The sequence below is a fragment of the Chenopodium album genome, chromosome 15, assembly GCF_948465745.1.
Source record: "Chenopodium album chromosome 15, dcCheAlbu1.1, whole genome shotgun sequence".
NCBI classification, from domain to species: domain Eukaryota; kingdom Viridiplantae; phylum Streptophyta; class Magnoliopsida; order Caryophyllales; family Amaranthaceae; genus Chenopodium; species Chenopodium album.
In genome coordinates, this window is record NC_137848.1 from 29,575,820 (window position 1) to 29,591,396 (window position 15,577).

General features: G+C 37.4%; 1 protein-coding gene across 1 annotated transcript; it reads right to left on the minus strand.

Annotated features, from left to right (window-relative positions):
- LOC145582117 (uncharacterized) lies at positions 1-8,089 on the minus strand. The gene is made up of 4 exons (XM_081639140.1): positions 7,903-8,089; positions 7,565-7,726; positions 5,120-5,359; positions 1-562 (listed from the first exon to the last, which is right to left on the minus strand). Exons 1-4 carry the CDS (start codon positions 7,975-7,977, stop codon positions 275-277), a joined length of 765 nt encoding a protein of 254 aa, XP_081495266.1. The 5' UTR covers positions 7,978-8,089; the 3' UTR covers positions 1-274.
- Positions 8,090-15,577: the final 7,488 nt, after the last annotated feature.

A 15,577-nucleotide genomic window follows, 5' to 3' on the forward strand; every position in this document is an offset into this window, starting at 1 on the left:
TTCATTAAAATAAAAATAAAAATCAATGATATACAAGCATATATACAGTGAGCTCAATTAAAGTTTAGAGTATTTACACAAATGTCATGTCATACATTTTTATACATTTTCTAAATACACCATAGTAGTGAATTAGTGATGCTGCTTTCCTGCTTTGAGGGGATGGGGTATTGCTCTCAGACCACATCTCCAGCATGATCATTAATATACAAGAGCATTTGTATAATCATTATATACATATAAAAACACACAAAAGGCAACACCAACAACAAGCTTATTGTGCACGCTCAAGTAACATCCGGCTCTGGGATGTCCAGGGAACAGATAGTGGATGTGCTAAAGATATCTGGACGCGTATCACCTCATAGACAGCCCCTCTAGATAGCACCCCCAGAACATCTTCTTGTGTGTTTGTAGCAAGGTTGGCCAACGATACCACACGATAATGAGATTCATCTCGCAAGCGAAACCCGTTAGACCATTGTCCTACTTTCCACCATTTTATTGAAACTTGTCTCTCAGATATGTCGGAGCATTGAAGGGCATCCTTAACATATTGCAGCTGCATAACAGTACAATTCAAAATAAATGTATAAGAGCTGCATAGTAGCTAGCATGAAGGTGATGAAAAACTCAAATTCTAAATCAGAAAGTAGTTTTCTAGTTTCATACAAGATACAACTGCAATTTCACTTAGCAGCACGATGGCTCAATACAAAAAAGGCCATAAGACTCAGAATACAGCAAACCAGGTTACACACAAGATCTTGATCAAATAGATGTAATCCCCCCATCCCCCTTGTTTGTTTGTAGACGATTGACCACACAATGAGACTCATCCCTCAAGCATCACTATGACTCAATAAAAAGGCCATAAAACTCAGGATTTAGCAAACCAGCACATACACAAGATCAAATTGATGTAATCGATTCCCCCCTGCCTCTTTGTCCTCTATCTGTTACTAAATTAGTCAGTTAACCAGCACATAAAACTCAGGATTTAGCAAACCAGCACATACACAACATCATTAACTTACTGTTTCATATACACCGCAACAAAATGGTGTAACTGAAAGAAAGAATAGAACTGTAATGGAGATGGCAAGATCAATGCTCAAGGACAAGGGAATGCCTAACAAGTTCTGAGTAGAAGCAGTTTATACTTCCGTATATCTTCAAAATCAACTCTCAACAAAAGCAATAGAAGGTCGAACACCAATTGAAGCATGGACGGGATATAAACCACCTGTAAGTCATTTAAAAGTGTTTGGATGTGTATGTTATACCCATGTACCTGAACAAAAACGTCATAAACTTGATGATAAAGCTGAAAAAGGAATTTTCCTTGGCTATAGCTCTCAATCTAAAGGATATAGGGTATATAATCCATATACTCATAAAGTTCAAGTTAGTAAAGATGTAGTTTTTAATGAAAATGCATCATGGAATTGGGAGCAAAATGATATTGACAGAAGGTATGTTACGACACCAACATTTCATCAAGAGCATCCTACACCACCAATATCAACTCTAGGTGATCGAACAGGTCAACATTCGCAGGAGGAGACTGATAATAATACAAATGAATCTGATAGATACGACTATGATAGTTCTACAAATTCACCTCCTAGAAGAACTCGAAGAATTTCAGACATATATGATAAATACTGAAAGAATTCCGGATCTTGATTTGGAACAATGTGAACTTTGTTGTCAAGCTACGCATGAACCAGTTAACTATGAGCAAGCTTGTCAATATGGAGAATGGAGAGCTGCTATGGAAGAAGAAATTCGCATGATTGAGAAAAACCAAACATGGGAATTGCAAGACAAGCCACCTAACAATGATGTCATTGGTGTCAAATGGATATTCAAGACAAAACTTAATCCAGATGGTTCGATTCAAAAGCACAAAGTCAGACTGGTAGTAAAAGGATATTCACAACAAATCGGAATCGATTATAATGAGACATTTGCTCCGGTGTCAAGACAAGATACAGTTAGAGTAATTCTTGCTCTAGCCGCACAACGAAAATGGAAAATTTATCAACTTGATGTCAAGTCTACCTTTTTAAATGACTTTCTTGAAGAAGAAATTTATATGGAACAACCTCCAGGGTTTGTAGTGAAAGGAAAGGAAGATAAAGTACTGAAGCTAAAGAAAGCGTTAAATGGACTCAAGCAAGCTCCACGCGCTTGGTATAGTCGAATTGATGGTTACTTTATTCAACAAGGGTTCAAGAGGAGTCCTAATGAAGCAACATTATACATAAAAAAGGATGGGACTAATGTCATAATCTTATCACTTTATGTGGATGATCTAATCACTACTGGAAATAATCCAACAATGATAGAAACATTTAATCAAGATTTGAAGAAGCAATTTGAAATGACTGATCTTGGTCTAATGAATTATTTTCTTGGTATGGAGATTAAACAAACCGAAGAAGGGATTTTCATAAGTCAAAAGAAATATGCTGAAAACATCTTAAGTTTAAAATGGAAAATTGCAAACCGGTGTCTACTCCTTTAGCTTAAAATGAGAAGTTAAGCAAGGAAGACGATTTTGAAGATGCTGATATTAAACAATATAGAAGCATAGTTAGAAGTTTGTTATATCTTCCAGCTACAAGACCAGATATGATGTATGTGGTAAGCATGTTGGCAAGTTTTATGCAAAAACCTAGCCAGATACACTCACAAGCAATCAAGAGAGTTCTTCGTTATCTAAAAGGTCAGATTATGGAATATGGTACAAGTCCATTAAAAATTCTGAACTAATTGGATAATCAGACAGTGATTGTGTTGGATCTATAAACGATATGAAAAGCACATCAGGTTATGTGTTTTCACTTGGAAATGGCGTATTTTCTTGGCTAAGTCAAAAGCAAGATACTGGGGCTCAATCAATTGCAGAAGCCGAGTATATTGCAGTATGTGCAGCAACAAATCAAGCAATTTGGTTAAGAAGAATCTTAGCAGAAATGGGTGAAGTTCAAAAACAACCTACAAAAATATTTTGTGATAGTAAATTTGCTATTGCTATTGCTAAGAATACAGTACTACATCGAAAGACTAAACATATAAACATTAAATATCACTTTGTCCGTGAAGTTGAAAGTGTAGGAAAGATCGGCCTTGTTCATTGTTGTACTGAAAAACAAATTGCTGACATATTTACAAAAGCACTTCCAAAATCAAGTTTCGACCGATTAAGGGGGAAACTTGGCATTCAAAGGAAGCTCTTCAAGGAGGAGTGTTAAAAATGAAAAATCTTCCTTCATTCTCTATAATTAACAAGCTATTTTTAGTTATTACTATATTACTATTTATTTCACTTTAATAATTATTCAAATTTTAAGTAAACTATTAACAATGTTTATGTAATTAATATTGCTGTAAAAGCATTGTAAAATCATAAGAATATATATCATATCAACAATAATAAAATTATACTTCCTTTAATTTTTTCCTTTTTATTATATATTATATTATGCACAATTAGCACTATATCCTAACATAGCCAAATAATTTTCTCAAAATTTTAACCATCCATAAAAAAAGATCACAGAAGGTGATGCAAGAATTATACTCCCTCCGATCCCATATGATTTTCAATGAAGGGGGTGCCTAAAATCCTAATCAAACTCAACCATAAAACACATGCAAAGTTTTAATCAAAACACATAAACTAATTAGGAAGTGACTTCCGATTCAAGACTTAAAAATTTCTCGTCACAAACAAGGCTGCACTTACTTTTTTTTTTTTTTCATTTTTATTAGGTGCAAAAGAGGCTGCACTTACTCTGATAACTCTGTTCCATGAGATTTATTTTAGGTTGGACGCATGAAAAAGAATCACATGAATGACCTATATAAGATTGCCAATAAGGGTTATAATTTAACAGATCACTGATATGAAAAACTGTATTGACTTAAATACTGGGAAACCTGGAATATATGATAATATATCAAAGATAATTGACTAATGATGAGAATATTATTTCTCAAAACTGGAATAAACAAAGAGGTTTTCTCATGCTACTTTAATAGTTCATCATTCTGAAATAAAAGAAGCTGTCAAGAGCTGTAAAATTTCCCTAGAATGAAATTGAATCACTACGACCCTAGAACATTGTTATATAATGACCACATGTCCACCTCTGCAACATCACTAGCTAATCAGCATAATATATTCACTGAAATTCCTGCATTATAGCTAACCTTTCATATTCAAGGGAGAAAAGTGAATTCATATTAACTCAATTTGTACATACAGGTGGAAGTCAGAGCTCTATTCATAGAAATGAATAATATAAGCTAGCAATATTGTACGGAGATTAAAAACTACAAAGGATGACACTTAACCTAACTACTGCGAATGAGTTTAAACCACTTGATGGATAAGGAAGAGCTGGCTTTTAAGTGCGGCAGCAGGCTAACTTGCTCTTAGTATGATCATAGTTGATTGTGTAGTCAATATAATAATTAACTACAGTTAGCTCCATAATCCATGTTTATTCTGTTAAATTTCTGTAATGTTCAGGTTCCTATTCATTACAACCTAAAATAAGCTAAACTTAGCTAACTGCATGACTAAACCACTTCCTAACAAGAAAGGTTACAAAAGATTTTACCTAAATCTATGATATGGGAAATATGCAGACACAAAATATGAATGTGACAGGTTAAAGAGAGAAATTAATAGTTTGTTAAGTTGGAGAGATAAGGAAGACTATAGTGAAAGCTTAGAACTATTTTGATCCCTTAGATTATCATGATAGAATGGTCTAGAAGCTTCCTGTATCATTACTGACACTTTCATAATTTTGCAATTGTCAATCTGGCTCCTGTTTTATTACTTTAAACACCGATTCCATTAACTTTTCACCTAATTTACTGATTATTAGTTTTTTCTTGACTTTTGAAATTATATTAACAAAAACTATCTAAAACTGAATTCAAGAATGAAAAGTTTGTTGTCAAAGTTTCTACTTGATTATTATTGTGTTTTCTTCATTGAGTTTAAGAAGTTGTGGATAAAGAAATGAATAATTTGGAATTTACTTTTGAATTAATGTTAAATGAGAATTATGGACAAGAATGGAAGTGATCTTACCGGCACTCCAAGCCAGTTGACACAATAGTGTAATCCTACCAAGTTCAGAAACACATTCAGCTCTTGCCTGAACAGAAACATCTGCACATCCATAAATTCAACCTGCATCGAACGGAGCTCTTCAATTGCTTTGAGATAGTCATGAACCTCCAGTGAAACAGAGAAGGAAAATTGCTCCACAAATTTCACAATTCTGCTTCCCAACTCACGGTGTCTTTTGACATAGAAATTTTTCCAACCCTATTAGGAATGTCAATCATAAAACAAAACCCATAAGATTGATACACGCATACACTGGAACCAAAAGCATCTCAAGTATAGCACTAATAGCAGGCTTTTGCATCATAAACTCCCATAGTAAGGCAACAGCTTCCCAAATAATCGAACTATAATTGCCTGACAGGACCAAGATGAGTTATGGACTTGTTAACAGCCAAAAGAACAGAAAACTGACACTTCACTACCTATATTTTGAGTAAAAAATAACCTATATCCAGTGGCATGTCAAGAAATCACAAAGTAATGAGGTGAATGAAATAGTAGAAACATTTTAAGTTTGTTTTTAACAAAATGCTGCAAGATGAATTCAAACCAATATGCTTTTGATCATCTTTAAGCTTCACAACAACAAATCATGATTATATTAAATTCTAAAAAAATCCCGGGTCATGATTAATATTTTCAAATGACTTTCAAAACAATGATAACAAATTGAGTTTAATTACAAAGGAAGAGGAAATGCATTACTGTTGATTATTTCTTAAGAGAAATAAAAGGGCTAAAGAAAAACATATCTCATTCCAGGATTGTCAACGCATTACCCTAATCACTAATATTTTTAAGTATCAATATGTAGAAATTATAAAAATTTGATATTGTGCAAGAATAAATTAAGCATAAATATGTCTGTTAGCTATATTGTGGAGAGGAAATGCATGACTGTTGATTATTTCTTAAGCCAAATCTTAAAAGAAGATTGATCATACGGGAATAGACACAAGTATAGATTATCAAGAAGTGAATTGCTATTTGCCACAATGAAATTACTCAAGCTATAGTATTAAAAGACTTTTATGCCCCTCATATTTTTGAAAATAACATAATAATCCAACCATTACTAACTACTAACTTTGTCCCACCTTGACCATACTCAAGCCTTAGCTCCACCTTGATCATCAGCTCCACCACCCATACCACCACTCACCTTGACTGTCCACCACCACGACTCCACCTTAACAACAAACTTGACCGATTCCACAACGGTTGACCACCAACATTGTACTTGCCGTCCAATAAAATGAGTCGACGACGGTATGTGTTCATATCGGAGACACTTGGTGCGGACGACGAACCTTCGACGCCGCCGAGTCCGGTATATGTCGGACTTTTTTTTCAATTTTCATTGTACCCGGTCGCATGTTATACGCGACTACACCATGGTATAGTCGCATGTAGCATGCGACTCTACCATGGTATAGTTGCATGTAGCATGGGACTCTACCGTGGTGTAGTCGCATATAACATGCGACTCTACCATGGTATAGTCGCATGCTATATGCGACTACACCATGGCGTAGTCGCATGCTAAATGCGACTATGCCGCGGTATAATCGCATATAGCATGCGACTATGCGCACAACATGAAAATAAAAAATAAACTTACCGTCGAATTGGCCGGCGATTTCCCCGCGTTTCCCGGCAAACGAACCCCCTTTCCACGCCGCGATTCCATTGTCGTCAGCCTCTTGCTTTTTCCGGTTGATTTGGTGTGGTAGGTGGTTGATTTGGTGTGATAGGTGGTGAGAAACTTGGATGATTCTGGCAATAGGTGGTTGATTCCGGCTACCTTCGTGGTGTACGTCGGAGGTAAAAGTTACAGCCTTTGGTGTTTAGGGTGATGGTGGTGGAAGGGGCATGATTGGTGAGAAAATTGAATGAGGTCAAACATTGAATTTATAAGGGTAGATAGGTCATTCAATACCGCGGCATGAGTAATTCTATTGTAGCATTTAGTTACCCCCATCAAGAATTCAGCATAATCAGATTTCACAAATTTCAAAGTTGCCAACTCTTTTAAAGACTTCCTAAATTAATGTTTTCTGTTTCAAATTAGATGACACGGTTTTTTAATCACATTTGTCGATACGCAAATTCAATCATAAATATCTTTAATCATCAATAAGTAAAATTTAAAAAGTTGATGTTTTGAAATACACCTGAAAAGAGATGACTTCAGCATATTTTTTCTTATTTATAAAATTACAAAAGCTAATTAAAGTAGAGTTTCTGAATAGTGTCTAAACATGTCATTGAATTTGGAACGGATGAAGTACAAACCGTACCCCATATTCTCTATCCAAATTTCGCAGTTGCAAACACGTTTTAGCATGAAAAAAAAAAAAAGAAAAAAAAGTTGTAATAAAAATAAAAAGCAAAATAAATTACCCTTAAGTATGATTCAGAAATTGAATTATCAGAGATTAAGGAATGATCAGATAAATTAAGGGAAGGCCATCTCCCTTGAGTCAGCAAAACCCATAGTTGATCCGCTCCACATAATTCCCTCCAGAATTTCGAGCAACTTCCAAGAGCACAAACATCTCGAACCTATTATATCAATCATATTATATACAAAGCAATTTAAATTGATCAAATATTTTAGAATTATCAAGAACACCAAATTTAGAACTAACATATGACTAGCAACTTAAGGAAAAAAAAAAAAAAAATGAAAGAATCAAAGTTGAATTAATTAGAGAAAAGAGAATTGTATTAGAAATTACTGGTAAGAAAGAAGCGACTTTGAAGGCGATGTCGTAAGGAGGATCAAAGCTAAGGGTGCAGGACAACTGCTTCATCTTCTTCAGGTTTAAGAAATGTCAAAATGGTGGACTTTCCATGTTGAGGGAATGAAGTTCCCAAATAAAGTGGGATATTTAATCGTCCTTTCTTACCGACTAGGACTTTTTTTTTTTTTTTTTTTTTTTTTTGGTGGAAAAAATAATACTCCGTATTTTCTAGCCCTATTTAGCGGTAGTGTTCTAAGTAGTTGTTAGTGTTTGGACCAAATTTAAATTTAAACGGTAAAAATAAGAGGGCTTTCGGTTCACACGGGTTAATAGAATAGAATCTGTAAAGGGTAAGAGAGAAAACTAAAGTAAAACCCTTTGATCTAAATTATTGTTTAAGAAATTTTTGGTATTTCACCTCTTTTTCTCCATTTATCAATGCACCACCATCTTATCACACATCCATATGCTGCCACTACCACCTAACCTGGTTGCCGCCTTGCCACCACCCTGCCTGGTCGTCGCCTTGCCGCCACTTTGCCTGGTTGTCGCCTCCACACTAGTCTCTTCCTTTTTCTTGCCGGCAGCTACTTTTCTCTCCTCTTATTGTTTCATCACCACCGTTAAAACCCAAATTCAAGGTTTTCATATTCATAGATCTAGAGTTTTTAAAGTCAAATTTTAACTTTTAAAGCTATAATCTTTTGGGTGTTCCACCCGGTTAACCCTTTGGGTTAATCCGAATTTGGGGATCAGTTTTGGGTGGTTAGGTTACACTCCCCTCCCGATTGTTGTTGTGGGAGATCGAACACGGGTCATCCCTACTAAGGGTAGTCCCAATCACCACTGCACCAACAACCAATTGGTACTTTTAAAGCCATAATTGAAGAGAGTACATCTCAGCGCATAGTTCCTATGTATTTACAAAATATATAGGAGGGTAAAAATGTAAATTTGGCAAGCTTTTGGAAAAAACTGACTCTACAGTGGTATATTATAAATTTATAATGTACTATTATATAGAATTATGCATGTGTAATGTACCATTAAAGTATAAGCTATCTGAATAGTACTTTTGTGTACTATTTTGCATGTAGTGGTACTTTTTACCATCCTATAAATTAAATATTTTCCCCTAAAATACTTACCACCTGCCACCTATTATAGATATAATGGTACATTATTCATCCTCTATGTTTGCTAAATCAATAGGAGTTATGCACTAAGGGTTAACCAATTGAAGATAACAAAAGGTAATGAGTCCTCCTAGGCGCATAGGGCCTATTTGTTTGGCTTGTAAATAGGAGGGCAATTTGGGATTCAATGGTACATTTTTTTCCCTTTTAATGGTATAGTGGTACATTTTTGTGTACTATTATGCATGTATAATGTACCATTAAAGCATAAAGTTGTTTGGATAGTTCTTTTTGTGTACTATTATGCATGTAGTAGTAAATTTTGCCATCATATTTTCAAATCTCATGTTCCCATTCTTTACAACAATGCCATCCTACATGCATTGCTTGTAAATAAGCCCTATGCAATAGGAGTTCTCCAAAAGGTAATACCTCTTTTTAGTTTTTACTCATTTTCTTTAAATTTTTTAGAGGGGCTTGGTTTTTGAATGTTAGTTTTTATTGTCAAAAGGGGTGAGTTTTTAAGGTGTGGGGTTTTTTCGGGAGGGTAGGTGATATGAAATAACCATGCATGGAAGATTGGAAGGAGGGGAATATCAACAAACAACAATTCCAATGCAACAACATAAGATAACCAATCAACAAGATCTATGAAATATGGGTTTTAGTCAGAGCTAACACCAAGTAAAGTTAGGATTAAAGTGTAACCACAAAGATTACAAAGAAGCAATCACAAAGAATACAAATAATCACCAAGATTAAGGGGAGAGAGAGAGAGAGAGAGAGAAAGAGAGAATCTTATTAAATTTAAAATTAAACAAAAGTCTCTTAGAACAAAAAGCTTAGGGCTTGTTTGAAATTGTTTTTTATTTTTAGTTTTCAGTTTTTTTTTAAAACAAAATACCAAAAAAAAGAAATAAGAAAAGGTGTTTCTACTTTTCTGTTGTCAGTTTCCAAAATAATCATGATTTTAATAAGTTTGACTAATTTTTTATTCATTATGACATATATCATATGATTTTAAAAAACATGAAACTAAAAAACAAAACCACAGTGATGCCAAATGAACCCTTAACATTATTTTTAGGGATTATAAACAAACCTAGAGTTCATAAACTTACAACCCTATGATTATAAGATGAATGGCCAAGATTAAACATTGAAAGTAAGAGGATAAATATAACACTCGTTTGCATGCAACAGAGCCTTTAGAGCGCCCGCTCCTCACCACTGTCACGACAACTCAGAAACAAATGCTCATAATTTCTTGATTTCTAGATCAAATTGGGCATATGACCCGCCAATGGAAAGATCTCAGACTCTACTTTCATATGCAATTTGAATCGTCTTCAAATTCATTGTTGTGAAGAAGGTATGACTAATTGAATTTGTTTAATGTATATGTGATCAAGTACAAGCCTTTCTTTAATTTCTCAACCTAGCTTGATGCGGGTGCATGGAACTTGGTGGAGGAAGTTGAAGACGTGCCACGTGTTGTGACACGTAGCCATGCTAAACTCCTTGGTGGTCACCTCTCGGGGTTGACTATCATCAAACTTGAGTAAGTTTGTTTTCTTAGAATAAAGCTCCAAGGATTCCATGTGTTAGCCAAGAAAGAAACTTATCAATGTATGATGTAACTACTTCATTCAGCCATATCTCATTCGTTACAAGGAATTTTTAGCTGATTCAAGTTGGATGTGAAAGTAGAATTCAAGAGCTTTCCAAAGACAGGTCCACATGCCAAATTTAAACAAAAAACGAAGAATTTATGAACGTTTGAAGTTGAGCTGTCCAGGCAGTCGTGAGAAGCGACTGCTCCCGATGCCCTGTTTCGAGCGGACACTTCTTTTCTTTTGTGCTTCATTTTGCTATATTTTAATCTTGCCTTTCATTTGTAATCCAAGGGTTGTAATTTAAGAACTTTATGATTTATTTGTAAAGTCTTTAAATAGGGCTAAGCTTTCTTTTGGGAGAAACTTTTGCTTAATTTTTAAATCATTGAGATTTTCTCTCTCTACCCATAATCTGATCTTTGTGATTATTTGCTTTCTTTTGTGATTGCTACTTTGTAATCTTTGTGGTTACACCTTAATCCTAGCTTTAATTTGTGTTATCTTTGATTAAGAACCCCTATTTCATATATCTTGGTGATTGTTGAGATAGGTTTGTCTTGTTTTGTTGATTTGAAATTGTTGTTACTTGATTCTTACCCTACTTTTCTTGGTTATTTCATATCAATTTGGTATCTGTAGACACCTAAAAATGTCTTCCTAAAACCAAACCCGATGATGAACAACCTTTCATCGCCATTATTGTTCAAGTTGAATATTTAACCTTTGGAGTACTAAAATCCATATTTATTCCCAATCCAATTCCTAGCTCATTTCCCTAAACCATAACTTACTTTCCACTTTTCGTGTCCACATCACAAAACCGAGAGAAACTGATTTTGTGGCCCTATAACTTGGATCCAATTATTATTTGTTTGATAGGTCTTGAAATAAGTTGTCCAAAAATATATCATAAGCCCAATTCAAATTTAAAACGAAGAAGATATGATCAAAATACTAAACTCGACCCAAAACCGACACCCTTTCACTAAAACAACCATATCTTATAATTTATAAATTATTTTATCCTGATTTTAATTGGGTTGTAAAGTACACTTGATAAGCTTTTCAATGATATATTATATGCATTATTCCGAGTTACGGATCAAAAGTTATCATAGTTTTAAAAACGCGTAAAAAAATTGAAATTACCTCGCAGCAGCTAAAATGCCGCATCACGGCAAAAGCTGACATGGCACGGTGCCTGCTGCCGTGACACGGTATTCTTCACCGTGTCACGGTGCTTTTTCGTGTATTTTCCGAGTTTTCTCATGCGCTTATGAACTTGGACGCAAATCTGGAAAAATTGTACACCGTGACACGGTGCCACGTGCCGCGCCACGGTGGACATTACCACGTAGCGGCATTTTTTGTCGTGTCACGGCACACATGCCGTGACACGGGAGTTTTTCGTGTTTTCTCCGCGTACACAACTGCACGTGCTTTATCATTTTAGGGAAAAATAATGCACCGCGACACGGTAATCTGTACCGTGTCACGACACCCTCTGACTGTGTCACGGCAGACACTGACCGTGTCATGGCCGACACTGACGGTGTTGCGGCGCCCCAAATTAAGGTTTTTATCTTTTCTAGGGTTCCGTGTGATCCCCTACTCATTTCCTCTGTAAATACGAGCCTGCTTTCTACAGTTCGGGGCACCAAATCATTTTCTCTTCCTCTCTTCTACACCAAAAAAATCATTCTCTTCTCTCTCTCTCATACTTTAAGCCTTAAATCTATATTCCTAATTACATCATTCCTTCCTTAAGAACTCCAAGGAATCCATACTTAACCCGAGGTTCCGTCCTTAAACCAAGGTGTGAAAGGTATAATTAACTGAGGGTTTGGGTCAAATCAACTCTACTTTTAATTTAATTTAATTTCAATTTGATTTATATTTTTATTGAAGTTACTAACAATTTATTCATGATGTAGCAATTTTAAGGAACGCGCGTAATGTGAGTAATTAATTATTTTAATTATTTATTTTATTTTTATATTGCTAGTATCATGATTAGGTTAATTTATATTTGATTTGACTAACAATAATTTATTGTTGAATTTCTTCCAATATTAATGTTTAATTTATTGATAACCATATTGCATGTTAAAAGGGAATATGTAATTGAAAATCACGCCTAATAAGATAATTTGGATGACTGGCTTAGGTTCCTTTTTAATCTTGTTATTTAATGGAAGTGATCACAAATATTTTAGAATTATGCGTTGTGTTTCGGGGTTTTTTGAGTCCCTTGGGAGAGTTACAACACTTAGACTGGATGCTCTCTTGGATGCCTGTACCTGCAAAACAACGGAGCACCGAATGGTCGGTGGTCCGCCTCCGAAGCTTAAGTTAGTCTAAGTCCGAAGAATAAGGTACGGAATGAAAAGGTTATCTGCTCGGATTCCGAGCTCGGGTGTACTGTTCTCTTGAGAGTGACAGTTCTGACAATGATTAGTAATCACTGAATATTCCTCGTAAGGAGTGTAAAGGGTTTTGTTGTACGTAAAGACGTATTGAATGTAGCCATAAATGAGGAGGTCATCTCCTATTTATAGGCTTCTCGAAAAGCGTGCACTCCCTAGGGTTTCGTGCCCTAGGAAATATTCACGCAGCTTTTGCAGACCTCGGGATTTGGGCCTGAAAGCCGCCAATCCCAGGTCCTTTTATCTGTCTGCCACGTGTCGTTCCCTGGGAGGTCCAGGGTGGCGCCCCTTCCAGTGACACGTGGCGGACTCTGATTGGGCCAACTGGCCTAGGGTATTTTTACCCAAATCATTTGCCCCTCACAGGTGACACGCGCTTGCCACGTGTTGCCTGTGACAGGTGTAAACATCCGATTGGTCGGATTTCAAAAAATTACTGTGGAGGGAAAGTTTAGGGTTTTTAACCCTTCTATAAATAGAAAGTTTTCACCCCCTGAATTTTTTACACCTTTGCGAATCTTTGGAGATTATTGGACTTTTTGACCTTAAGAATCTCAAAATTCCCTATGTTTCTCTTCTTTCAAGCATCCGACACTCGGCCCGCTGTCCGACCGTTCTTCAGCCAACCAAGCGTCTCTCACCCTTCTTCTAAAGGTAACCCCTGTTTCTTCTTTTACTTTTCATTTTTTCTTTGTTTTCGAAAAAATGGTATCCCAATCGCATGCGGCACAACATAGGATAGTGATCAGCTGGTCACCGGGGACGGCTGAATCTAGAACTTGCAGTGCCGACTGCTTGGCCAGCGACTGTGCTTTGAGAACTTCTCCGAATCCGACTGGTTTCGTGTCTGTGCAGGACACTATGGCCAGAACCAAAAGAACAGCAAGAAAACCTAACTCCGATGGATCTTTCTTCCCGTCGGATGGTTCAACTCTTTATTCAGACGGCTCAATGAGGGTGCCTCGAAGTGAGGTGTCGGAACACCCTGATAGCCCTTCTTATCTTCCTCCTACCCCCACCTACTACCATTCGCCCACTTCAAGTGGTACTCCTAGTGATAGGATACTGGAGGAGGCGGATGAAACCTATGCACCCGGGCCTTCTGGACAGGCGCCGGAAGAGAGTCTAGGGGAGGACCCTGCTGGCACCAGTCGGCAGTCCCCTAGCTCTGATGAGAGCTCTGATGACGAGTCGGCCTCGTCATCTTCTTTAGATAATGCCTCCGTTTCTTCTGGGGAGGCAAGGGCCAGAATAGATACTACCAGTGAGTCCTTGGCAGTTGAGAGGGGGGAATCTTGGGCCGAGCCGAGTGCTTCCAGGCGCTTGGACAAAGCCCCCTACTATCATCATGTTCCGCAAAGCAGGCGGAACACCATGGCAACCGGCCTTGCAAGTTTTAGGTGCAAGGTTGTTTTGGGCCATGGCTTTACTCTGTGCGTCCCCAATAAGGACGACACCATTACTTGGCCGAGTATGGCCAGCTACGAAGACCGAGCATTCGGTTGCTATGAGGCGGCCTTCCAGGCTGGCTTGCGCTTCCCTCTCCATCCAGCCGTGGAGAGGATTTTGGATGGATACCAACTTGGTATCTGGCAACTTGTACCCAACTCCTGGATCAACATTCTGGGGTACGTTGCCGCCTGTGAGATGCTGCAGGTGGAGGCGAGTTTTGAAGCATTCGCCCACATGCATTATCTTAGCAGGGCGCCTGCTAGGGGTGGTGAGGACTGGTACACCTTGACTACTTGCAAGGGGTACATGATGGCTGTTGGCAAAGAGAACAAGTGGAAAGACTGGAGAACTAACTTCTACATAGTCAAAACCGCCAACAGCCGCCTGAACCAAAAGTATAACAGGTGAAACAAGGATCCACCTCTCCTAGCAGGCAGGAGTGCGTTGCCAGCTCTTCCTAGACGAGCAAAGGAGGAGATCATGGACGCCGGTTTGTTCACCGTGTCCGTGAGGACGAATGATGAGGGGGACAAGGAAGTCACCCCTCAATGCTATCTCCCTTTGTACAAATGGTTTGAGGAAGGGACGTTCTTGGCCGCTTGTGGGCTAAGTACTGAGATGCCGAGAGGTAGTCGACCGTCTGTTTTATATGCACTTTTATTTTGCTTGTCTCCACTTGTTAAATGATTCTAACACTTGTTCTTTTTCGCAGACAAAGCAATGGAGAAGCTCTCGGCCTCCAGGAAGCCGGCTGTATCTGCTGCTAGATACAGATTAAACGTCCTTAACAGGGCGGAGGCCACCACTACAAGGGTGGAAGAGCAGCGACCAGTCAGTACCCCAGGGGTGAGGCTTTTGTACTTAGCATTTTTCTGATTAATGCTGAGTTCGTCCGAATATTTTCTGACTTTGTGTTTTGTCTTTATTGATGCAGGGTACCTCCTCAAATTCCCCATCAAAACCATCCGACCCTAAGCTCCAAAAAACTAGGGTGGGTGATGTGAGCGCATCCGGCAAGGGCGGCCGGAAGCACATTGCT